Here is an 11,817-nt window from a genome sequence, read left to right as displayed (position 1 = left end):
GCCGACCGTCTTCATCCTCCAGATAATACGCGCCCGAGCGGAGCTTTTCGATGATTTTGAAAGGACCTGCCCATGGAGCTTCAAGCTTGCCGACGTCACCGACCGGCTTGATCTTCTTCCACACAAGATCGCCGACCTGGAATGATCGGGGAATGACGCGCCGGTTGTAGTTTTGCTTCATCCGCTGACGGTATGCCATCAGCCAAACGGACGCCTTCGCCCTCTCCTCTTCTACCAAGTCCAGCTCCATGTTTCTTCGTTCGGCGTTGTCATCATCGTAGCTCTGGATCAGACTCAACTCCAACTTCGACCGGAATGACGACCTCACCGCCATATACCAAATGGAACGTGTGACTCCTGTTCCTTCTTTCGGCGTCGTTCGGATGGCCCACAAGCTTCATCCAGCCAACTTCCTCCCAAATGGTCGAGCCGAGCGCAGAATCGAAGAATTTCCCGATTGGCGACCGTTGCTCGAGGATAGGCCACGGATGTGAAATGTTGCTCAATCGTAGCTCTTGCACCAATCCTCTAACATCTTCCCGTGAATTGCCGCCGTTGCCGGACACTAGTCGGCGGGATGCCGAACCCAAATGATGTGTTGCGGATGAATTTTTAACCATTTGTTCAGTAATCTGCGGCGCGGCCTCCACCCACTTGGAGAAATAATCCACCGCCACTAGTAAGAATTTCCTCCGCCATCGGAAATGGACCCACAATATCCATTCCCCATTGATCGAATCGGACATGAGATGGTTGATGCCTTCATCTCCTCTCGGTCGGTGAGAGAAGTTGTGATACTTCGGCATGAAAGGCAAGTAGATACTATCCAAGCGGCATCTGTTTGTAAAGTTGGCCAAAAGTATCCGGCTAAGAGGATCTTTTTGGCTAACGAGCGTCCTCCCGGATGACCTCCGCATGATCCTTGATGTACTTCCTGGAGGATGTAAGCTGAGTCCTCCGAGCTTACACATTTCAGCAGAGGACGCGAGAAAGCTTTCTTGTAAAGCTGATCTCCGATGAGTGTAAATCGACCGGCTCTTCTTCTGAGGAGCCGGGCTGCATATTCATCGGATGGTGTGGTGCCCGAACTGAGAAATTCTATAATAGGTGTCCTCCAGTCTCTTGGAAATGTGAGGCCTTGCATCCGGTCGACATGCGCCACCAGCAGCGTTTTTTCAATTGGTTGCTGAATGGCGACCGGTGTTATTGAGCTCGCGAGTTTGGCTAACTCATCGGCCGCCTGGTTCTCCGTTCGGGGAATCTTAAGCCGAACACAGTTGATTTCAAAGGTGCCGGAGAGTTGCTGAGCGGCTAACAGTGAATCCGAATAAAGTGTCACCCGACCGGCCCCCACATGCCGAGCGGCCTGCAATCCGGCTATAAGGGCCTCGTACTCGGCTTCATTGTTAGTCGCTTTGTAATCTAGCCGGATGGATAAGTGCATCTTTTCCTCCTGAGGTGAGAGTAGTAATATTCCGATCCCACTTCCGAGCCGGGTGGAGGATCCATCCACATATATTCTCCACATAGCCTCCGGCTCTGGTCTTTGCACTTCGGTCACAAAATCAGCCAAGGATTGGGCTTTAATCGCCGAGCGGGGCTGATATTGGATGTCAAATTCACTTAATTCTGTCGTCCACTTGATAAGCCGTCCGGACGCTTCTGGATTCAACAGCACCCTTCCGAGTGGACTGTTCGTTCGGACAATGATGGTGTGGGCCAAGAAATACGGTCGAAGGCGCCGAGCGGCTAGAACCAAAGCTAAGGCCAACTTCTCGAGCCCAGTGTAACGAGCATCCTTTAAAATGTGGCTTAGAAAATACACCTGCTGCTCCTCGCTGCTGGACCTTACAAGTGCCGAGCCTACATATACAGTGACTCACCCACGATCGGCTTGGCCAGAAAGAATTTAGATATGTCTTCAACTCTTCAAATGCTTGGTCACACTCTTCATCCCATGGAACTTAGTAGCCTCAAGCGGGATCTTGAAGAATGGCGGCTCCGGCGGTTCCGAGATGAATCTGGATAAAGCAATTATCCCGGTCAACCTTGCACTTCTCTTGTATTTCTTGGGGCGGCATGTCTTGCAGTGCTTTCACCTGGGATTTGCTTGATTCCCGCTCGGTCACTATATACCCCAAGAAACGCCCTCCTTTAGCTCACAGGCACTTCGGGATTTAGCTTGACTCCATATTTGCGGCGTTCGGAAGGTTTCTTCTATATCCTTGAAAAGATCGGCCGCTCGGACGGATTTGATAAGAATGTCGTCCACATAAACTTCCAGATTCCGCCCGATTTGCTCCTTGAACACCTTGTTCATCAAGCGTTGATAGGTGGCCCCGGCATTCTTCAATCCGACGGCATCACTTTGTAGCAATATGTGCCTTCAAGCTTACTTTTCTTGATCCTCTAGAGGCACTTGATGATATCCTTGGTAGGCGTCAAGCATGCAAATTAATTCACAGCCGACCGTAGAGTCCACCAGGCAGAGGATAAAAGTCCTTGGGGCATGCTTTGTTTAGGTCTCGAAGTCGACTGCACCCTCCACTTGCCGCCCGCTTGAGACCAATACTACGTTGCCCACCTGCACCTCGCATATGTGGCGGCCTAGTGAGTTTCTACTCCGCTCGGATGATGGCATTTTGTCGCGCTGAAGTCCCTTTCTGCTTCACCGGCCGAGGGTCCGGTCGGACATGCAACTCATGTCGCACTATTATTCGCGAGAAATCTGTGTCGACCGGATAAAGACATCATGATTTACTGAGGCATTGGATCAGCTTCTCCTTCTGCTCTTCCTCCAGATCCGAGGCGATAAAAGTCGTGGCCTCCGGTTGGGTCGGATGGATCTGAACTTCCTCCTTTTCATCATAAATTAAAGCAGGAGGTTTCTCGGTTATGGCATTTACCTCGATTCGGGGCGCCTTCCGAGCGGAGCAAGCTTCTGCTCGGATCATCTCTATATAACACCGCCGAGCTGCTAGCTGATCTCCACTCACTTCTCCTACTTTGTCCTCCACGGGGAACTTTATCTTCTGGTGGAAGGTTGAGACAACCGCTCGGAATTCGCCGAGCGCCGGTCGTCCCAAAATGACGTTGTAGGATGATGGAGAGTCGACCACCACGAAGTTTATTGTCCTGGTCCTCCTGAGCGGCTCCTCTCCCAGTGAGGTGGCTAGCCGGATCTGTCCTGAACACTTGAAACCCGTGAGAGGGGTCGTCCATGGGCTCACCGATCAATTCACTGATCGAACGCCTTCTTGAATATGATGTTGACCGAGCCCCCTGTGTCAACAATGCGGTGAATGGTATAATTTGCTACTACCGCTTTAATGAGCAAAGCGTCGTCGGGCACTTCTACTCCTTCCAAGTCCTCGGTCCGAAAGTGATTTTCGTCCACTTGCCCGCTTCTTGGCTACAAACCGCGTGGATCCTGCGGTCGGACGCCCGCCTTCGCTCGATTGAGTCTCTCCGGTCGGTCCGCCGCAATAATCTTGATTTACCGGAAGTATTGTTTCCTCTTCCCGAGCGGACGGTCGTGACCGTTCTCGCCCGGCGATTCTCCCGCCTTGAGATCGGTGCCGCTCGGTGTCTGCGATGTCGTCTCTGCGGGTCCGGTCCGCTTCATGGGTCCTATGTCTCCGTCGATGGGAGGAGATCGCTGCTCGCTTCCCGGGACAGATGGATACAAAGGGAAGGCTTCGCAATCCCTCGTGTTGTGCGATCCGTCTGATAGAGGGTGCAACATAGGGTCCACCCTTCTTTGGCTTGGCCGAGCGGCCCACCTCTTGTACGTGAGATCCGCATGGGGATCGGATTGCATCGCCCTGGTCCTCTAGGGGGCCGGTGTGTTGCTTCCGCAGATGAGTAGATGCCCGCCTACCGAGCTTCCTTTTCCGAAGCGGCTTGCGCTTCTTCCACATTTATATATTCGTTGGCTCGATGTAGCATGTGATCATAATCTCGGGCGGCTGAGCGACCGGAAGAAGTCCCCATCCGCAAGGCCTTGTGTGAAGGCGTTCATCATCTCAAGTGGCCGTTGGGATGTCCATCGCCACTTGGTTGAATCACTGAATGTAGGCGATTCTCTCGGCCTTGCTTGATGGCGAACAAGTCGACACTTGTCTTTTGATACCGCCGACTATGGCGAAGTGGTGGAGGAAGGCCGTTCGGAATTCCTTGAAGCTCGTGATGGATCCGTCCGGCAACCTCCGGAACCACCGTTGAGTCGATCCCGAGAGAGTGGTAAGAAAGACGCGGCATTTCACTCCATCGGTGTATTGATGGAGCGTGGCTGTGTTGTCAAACTTACCCAGATGGTCATCCGGGTCCGTTGTTCCATTGTACTCGCCTATCGTCGGAGGCACGTAGTGCTTGGGTAGAGGGTCTCGTAGAATAGCCTCCGAGAATTGGCGATTGGTCCGCTCGGGAGATGAATCCGCCCGGTGAGCTTTCCCTTTTCTGTCATCTCGCCTTGGCATTTCGTCTGAAGAGTCTCTATCTCTCCGAGCTGGCTTCAGGGGTGCGAAATAAGGCCCGGTGGAATGCGACGGTGGCTGGAGGTGCTTCCGCTCGGCCACCCGACGCAGATGTTGCTTGTTGCTCCGGCCGCTCGTTCAACAATTTTGGCGGCCCTAATTTCGACCAGAGCGTCGAGTTCCTCCGTAGAAAGCGTCACCGTGTGTTGTCGTCCAGCCTCGTCCATTGTTTCCGTTCGGATGCAGGAGCGTTCCCACAGACGGCGCCAATTTGATCCTGTCCGAATCGCTGAACCAAGGGACACTGGGCACGCGGCACGCTCCCAATCGTTGGAGTGAACTTCCGGCTAGTCGAACGAAGCTCTGGCGATCCTGCACAAAAGTCGGGCCGGGGAGGTTCCCGGCGGCGACCCTCCGACGCTCAAGTCAGGCAAAGCTCACAGCAAGAAAGTGGATCCGAGAATCGTAGAATACCTCCAAAAAAAACCCCCTTCCGGCGAAGGTATGAGGGCTCTTATATAGAGCTAGGAAGGAGCGTGAGTACACTGATAGAGGCACACACGTGTCCTCAGCCCATATCCCGGTATGGGCTTGTCAGCGAGCTTACCTGACCCATACGACTTGACGGCTGTCAGCAGATATCCCCGTCTTTTACCCACTGTCTGACTGGGATGCCCGGCCCGCCGAGCGGGCGATGAACGTCGTCCGGACGAGCTTGATTCTTTGCGCCGTCCAGGCGGCACTTCCTTCCGCTCGGTCCTTACGCACTGTTTTATTTGAGCGTCGGAACCCTGGTCCCTACCAGGGTGCCTTTTACTATCAGATTTCCCTTTCTTCTGAGTCCGGTCGGCTTGCCCTTTTCCGGCGAACCACTAGATCCTTTGACCTACCCTCAGCGTTGACTCCTTATGGGATTCCGGATTTTTACTACCGGATCACAGATGAATTAAATACAAAGTGAATGTAAATAAAAAGATATCGATAAATGAAGAATATAGTAACTTGAGTGTCAGTTGTTGGAGCAGTGTTTTAGTGTCGTAGAGCAGGTTTTAGAGCAACGGATGAGTATGAAAGTCATATAGAATATGTGTCTGAAGTTGTTGGTTGAACCCTTCTTTTATAGCCTCTTCCAGGCATCTGGACTAGCTACACGCCTCCACTGAAACTTATCTAATCCACCTTCATCACTAACTTATCCAACTCAGGGCACCTGGATCCCTTCTGGGCGCCTGGGTTACTGATGTGGCTGCAACTCGACAAACCTCTATCCAAGTCGCCTATATCCATTCCTGGGCGTCTGGATCCCTTCCAAGCACCTGGAGTTTGACGTGTGCCAACCAACTACGGTGTGCCAACTCAGTTGCTCACATGGCTGGATTCAGGCCATTCTGAGCGCCTAGATCCTTTCTAGGCACCTAGATTTGATGTGTGCCAGCCAACCACGGTGTGCTAACTCAATTGCTCATGTGGTTAGATTAGGGCCATTCCAAGCGTCTAGATCCTTTCTTGTCGCCTAGATCTCCGAGCACCTGGAATGCGTTAACTCTAACTTTAATTTCCTGTATCACAGAGCTAGCACAATAGATATAATATGAAATATAAGTACAAACATATTTAGATAGTCTCGGGACTGTCCAGTTTTGATTTTTGGATTTCACTAAAATCCTAGATTGGACCAACACCTACTGTTCTCTCAATGGGGAATGCGTCCTCACCTACTTCTCTTAGGAGTGTTTACCTATTATCAAATATCTGGTCTTCCTGACCTATTTCAACTTTTGCTCAACATTCAATCTTGTCCTTTGGGACTTCCCGTTAGATGTCCTATCGTCGACCCGTATAGACTTCTACCTAGTGTTTGCGACCCCTAAGGCTTCCGTCTAGTGTCCTTGAGACCTAGGACTCCTGGTCGACGTTCTCAATTTGCCAAGACTTTTGTCCAATCCACTTGACCAAGAATTCTTTACCCAGTTCACTCGACTAGGACTTCTTACCTAATCCACTTGACTAGGACTTCTTTTCTTAGCCTCACTAGGACTTTCTTGCAAACTTATTTAAGCTTGTTAGATCACAATAACTTAACTTTGAACCTTTGTCAATATCAAAACACAGGTTTGATTAGCTAGTGTTTTCAGCACCAACAATATACACATACAAATTTGATATGTTGCGCCCCTTGTGCGCAGTAGCGTCTGCGTCTAAGAGGCACGCGCCTATGTGGGTTGTCCGTCATGTGGCCACATGCCTCAGTCACGGACGTCGTCACATAACATATCAGTATTCTCTCTCTCTCTAGAGAGAGAGAGAATTTCTCTACTACGGACCACCTACTACATATTCATGTGCACCCTTACTCAAATGGGTTGGTGGGAGCGCTGGGGGCAAGTTATTTGCCTTTTACCACCACCATGTGCACCCTTACTCAAGGCACCTCCAATGCATTAGAGGTGCCTTTGTCAACTTTTTTTTGTTTTTTATGGAGTTGAGGAGCCTGGATCAAATCCAAGCGGCTCAATTCATTTTTTTTAAATCAACATTTCCTCAAAGAGTAATATTATTGTTCGTGAGTATCTAAAATTTTTAATTTTGAATACTATAATCGAGAACCTTAAGGGAAAAATTTTATTAAATTTTATTTATTTAGTTAAGCTTATGTATATCAATCATACGAATGGAAATAAATTTTACCAAGTGGATCCTCAAATTTGCTCTAGAAAGTTTAATTTTATTCACTCCCTCAAAAGAACGTTTCCTAGATCAAACGGGAATAATTCCAGCAAGAAAGTTAATGAGTGGGACCCAATTTTATCCTCGCCGGCAAACTACCCAAGGCTTACAATAAACCAACCACCAGAGGGGCCCGCCAACCAGATGTCCACATTGGCTGTTTTCCAGCAATAGCGGTGAGCGAATGGGTAACGATTGATATTCTCCTCCTTGGTTTGCTCAAATGCTGCCCAGGTTGAGTGGAGTCGTACGCGATGGGCGCCCACTGAGGCACGGAAGGAGAGTGAAAATATCTGTCCCCCTCATAATTGGGAAAAGAGAGAAAAACACGAAAGGGACCGTCCAGAAAAAGAGGCCGACAACCTGACCCGCCTCTCTCGTCCTCCAGGCCCACATGTACGATCGGGACCCAAACGAGCAGGGCCCACCTGATCCGACTGTTCTCCTCACCGGGGTAAAAAACTTTGGCGAGCAGTTTGGGGAATCATCAACCGTCGAGATCCCACACTTTTGACAGACAGTCTGAATGAACACGTGAAAACTAAGAAAATTTATTTTTTAATGAAGACAAAAGGACAAATTATCGAATTACTGTCTATAAAATGAAAACTGAACAGTATGACACGGGAGAATAATGTTTCGAATATCAAAAAATTAAAAAAATACTTTTAAAAAAATAAAAAAGATGCCCGACCTCCTATATCTCTTATATACAAAATTATCATTATTGTAGTATTGTCCTAACAATTATAGAGTATTTACTATAACATTTTAAAATAAATTTTTTATTCAATTTGATAAAAATATTATAATTATCAATTTAATCAAAATTACTTAAATTTAATAAAAAATCATTTTAACTTAGTCAAAATTATTTTAAAACTCTTGTAATTACAACAGTTTGATAACTATTATAACAGATTTTAAATAATCTCGTTTTAAAATAATTTGATAATATTAAATAATTTTAATTAAATTTATATATAGTATTTCTAATAAAGTCAAATCAATTTATTTTAACACATTATAGTGATTACAATAATGCTAAAAATAATTAATAATTACTTTTTTTTACTTAATGATATCTTTTAATTTTTCAACAATGGATCAAAAGACACTTAAAATTATAAAATTCTCACGAAAATGCAACTAACTTTTATTTTTTTTTTTATTTTAATTAATCATTAGGATTTATTCAGCACTACAATGGTGTTGATTTTTGAAAATCAATATTATAGTAGTACTAATGTTTGAAAGGCAACACTATAGTAAAATTATTTTTAAAAATTGAGTATCACAGTGATATTATTTTTTGAATACAACACAACGTAACCATAGTTAGCAGAAAGTGTAAAATGAGAAACAAATGCATCCTTTCATAAACCTAAAAGTTAAGTGCATCTTTTGAGAATTTTGTAATTTTCAATGCGTCCTTTGGTTGATTGTTATACACCCGTATCAAATTTGTGTATTTAATCCCATATTTTATAAAATTTAGAACATGAAATTACATATCTAAGGGTATCTGTAATAGTAAACCTCCTGAAGAGATTATGCTTCACCACCACATCAAAAGTTAAAACCTTACTCCTTTTAAAAACCTCTCTCTACTATCATAAATCTCTCTCTTTTAAAAACCTTACTTCTTTTAAAATTTTCTCTTTATCCCTTCTCCACTATTTTTTTTATAAACTTGGTCCCAAGATTTTGATACAGATTTATAAAAAAAAAAAAATCTATAAACCCCACTTATATAGTGGGGAGAGGTTTATAGCATAAATCGCATGCTATAAACATCCCAATACATATGCCCTAGGAGATATCAAGCACCTGATTCTAGTTCATCGTATGATTTTGAGGTGTATCTAAAAATAGGATTTGAGATATTTAAATCAGCTTGAGATTATTCTTCATTCAAAACGTAATCTCACATCTTTTAATTAGATTAATTAATCTATATCAGTCTCATATCTCAATTATGTCACTAAATGCATATTTAGAACACTCTGTGTCGCGAAAACAGAGATTAATAAGGTAGTATTTGCAATATCAATCGCACTTAATAATCTTACAAAAAAAAATCTAGTATTCGTACTCATGAATGGACCATTATCTTCTCTTAATTTTTCTTAAAGCCACTAGTAGCCTAAAAATGGATATATATCAAGATGCTTCCATGATTTCAATCTAAAAATGGATGATCTTAATTAATTACTACTTGAAATTCCTAAACACTCTAAATATATCCTACCAAAAATACTATATATTTTTAATTTGAGAACCCTTAATTTTCTTGAGAAAAATGTTCAAAAGTCGCTCAAATCCAAAGAGTGATCGAGTAGAGCATGGCCTCATATGGATGCCCGTTCACGTCAGTGCATACAATTGGTAGACAATATTAATATGTCTATAGTTGCAAGAACCTGTTAAGGAAAGAACAATCTCTGACAGAAAAGGCCCAAGAAATAGTAAATAGAAGTGTACAAGTAAACCATGCGTTCAACCTTTGATCGAGAAGCCTAAATCCTCGTCGCAGTGATGACAATGCGCTTGTAAATCAAATCCAAAGTGAGAAGAAGAAGAACAGTAAGAGCGGATGATTGGCATGCAACAAAGTAAGCGTCGCGATTCACGAACAATAACAAAATTAATGTTTACAAAAAGAAAAAGAGAGAGAGAGAAAATTCTACACTGCGATTGTGAGTATAGTACGTTGATAATTATTGAGGCACAGACGATAGGGACCAAGTGGTGGATCAGCAAAACAGATGAACAGTGGAGACAATGTCGTCGATTAAGAAATCCGGGAAAGCAACTTTTGCGGCTAGAGGAACTGAAGTCTTATTAGCTTCCGGACAAACCAAAGCATATCCATAAACACTTACAATAAACCAATCATATTATTATTAATTGCAGCCGCGCTGGCTGGTAAATCGTCTAAGAAAATGTGGTTACGAGGGATGGAGGTTTGGCATGCAACAAACAGGAGGATTTCTGACTCGGAGAATGAAGACAGAGATGGAATGGTTTTCTTTCCAAAGTCAGTTTTTTCGTATTAGCTAGCACTCGATCGCACTTAATGCTCTTTTTTCCCCACAGAGGATGACCACCGACTTTTTACATCCAGCTTCGGCGTGTGTACATGTGCGTGCGGGCGGGCGGGGTGAAGAAGAATATTAATTGCAGCTGAATTCCATGGTTGATCTTGATCTTGATCTTGATCTTGAGCTGAGAAAACCCTAATTATTGAGACACAAATGGAGAAAGAGGGCTAAAGAACGACCAAGTAATGACTCCGATTCCACAAACAAACTAAGGATTTTTGACTCGAGACAGAGAGCAGCGGGCGGGGTAGAACCCTAGCTAACCTAAACTCCAAGCAGCTAGCTAATGAGCGTCGTCGTCGGTCGCCGCCGACGCAGCCCCTGTGGAAGCGGCTCCGGGAGCACCCGACAATGAGGCTAGTAGATTGAGGTGTCCGGCGAGGGGAAGGTAGTTGCCGACGCGAGCGGCGGATGCTTCCCCCATCGGCTGCCCGGCGAACCTTCCGGTTAGCGTCACCGGGACCATGTCCGGCGTCGCGAAGCTCCAGAACTGCCCGTAGTCCTGCCGGGTCGGCACGGCCCAGAAGCCGGCGGCCGGTCCGATCCCTACGCCGCCGTTGGCGTCCGCGACGGTTTCCTCTTTGCTTCCGGATTCGTAGTCCGCGCGCAGGCGCTTGCCGAGGATGAAGGGGGCGGGGGCGAGGGAGTGAGAGAGGAGGTGGGTGCCGGCGGTAGGGGAGGAGGGAGAAGGGAGGGCGAGAGGGGCGGGGGAAGAGGAAGGGCCGGAGCGGAGGAGAGAAGAGGAGGCCGTGGAGAAGCTAGCGGGCGTGGTGCCGGTGCCGGTGGCTGCGATGATGGAGGGCTCGGCCTGCCGGAGGAGCCACTCGATGGTCTGGCCGTCGGATTTGTGGCCGAGCTCGCGGGTGAGCTGGAAGACGCGGGCGGCGCAGATGATGGGCATGCGGATGCGGCGGCCACGCCCGTCCACCTTGCTGTGGCGGTCCTTGGCTGGGGGTTTCTTGAGCACCAGCGAGCCGTTCCCGGCTACGGGCGGCCGCGATGGCTTGTGCTGGCCCTCGAGGGCGGCGCCGCCGCCGTCGTCAGGGTTGCTCATGGCCTCGGAAGGAATAGAGAAAGGAAAGAATTAATATCGTTGTGTTTGTTTCGTTTCGGAGAAGAGGAACGGAACGGGTAGCGGAAGCGAAGGAGGAGGAGTGGGAGGGAGGAGAGGAGAGGAGAGTAATGATTGAGGAGGAGGAAGAAGAGCGAGAGGCAGGAGAAGGTGGAGACAGAGAGGAAGAGAAGATGCACATGGGGAGGTGGGGACCACAAGGCGCGCGCTTTTTTTGGTTTTTTTATTTTTTATTTCTTTTCCTCTGTGTTTTTTTCCTCCTGCCGTTCTCCCCTGTTTCGTTCGACACTCGGACTCCTTCGGCGGCTCGGCCACGGCCACGGCCACAACCACGGCCTCGGCCTCGGCCGTCTCCTGCTTCCTCGAACACCGCCAGAAGAAGGAAGACGGTCACAGTAGCTTAGGTCTTTTTACGCGATAACATTTATTTACCCTCCTA

The 11,817-nt window shown here is 47.1% G+C and overlaps 1 protein-coding gene across 1 annotated transcript; it reads right to left on the bottom strand.

Moving 5' to 3' along the window:
- Nucleotides 1–10,083: 10,083 nt before the first annotated feature.
- On the bottom strand, nucleotides 10,084–11,536 carry LOC121974826 (transcription factor TCP7-like). Its single transcript, XM_042526080.1, has 2 exons — nucleotides 10,571–11,536; nucleotides 10,084–10,430 (listed from the first exon to the last, which is right to left on the bottom strand). The coding sequence occupies exon 1, from the start codon at nucleotides 11,358–11,360 to the stop codon at nucleotides 10,590–10,592; it is 771 nt and encodes a 256-aa protein (XP_042382014.1). The 5' UTR covers nucleotides 11,361–11,536; the 3' UTR covers nucleotides 10,084–10,430; nucleotides 10,571–10,589.
- Between the last annotated feature and the right edge of the window lie 281 nt (nucleotides 11,537–11,817).

Source organism: Zingiber officinale, chromosome 4B (genome assembly GCF_018446385.1).
Source record: "Zingiber officinale cultivar Zhangliang chromosome 4B, Zo_v1.1, whole genome shotgun sequence".
Lineage (NCBI taxonomy): Eukaryota > Viridiplantae > Streptophyta > Magnoliopsida > Zingiberales > Zingiberaceae > Zingiber > Zingiber officinale.
This window is presented reverse-complemented; position numbering and strand designations above follow the sequence as displayed.

Bases quoted from the DNA above. Each gene is read 5' to 3' on its own strand.
- LOC121974826 (XM_042526080.1), bottom strand. From the start codon at position 11,360: ATGAGCAACCCTGACGACGGCGGCGGCGCCGCCCTCGAGGGCCAGCAC.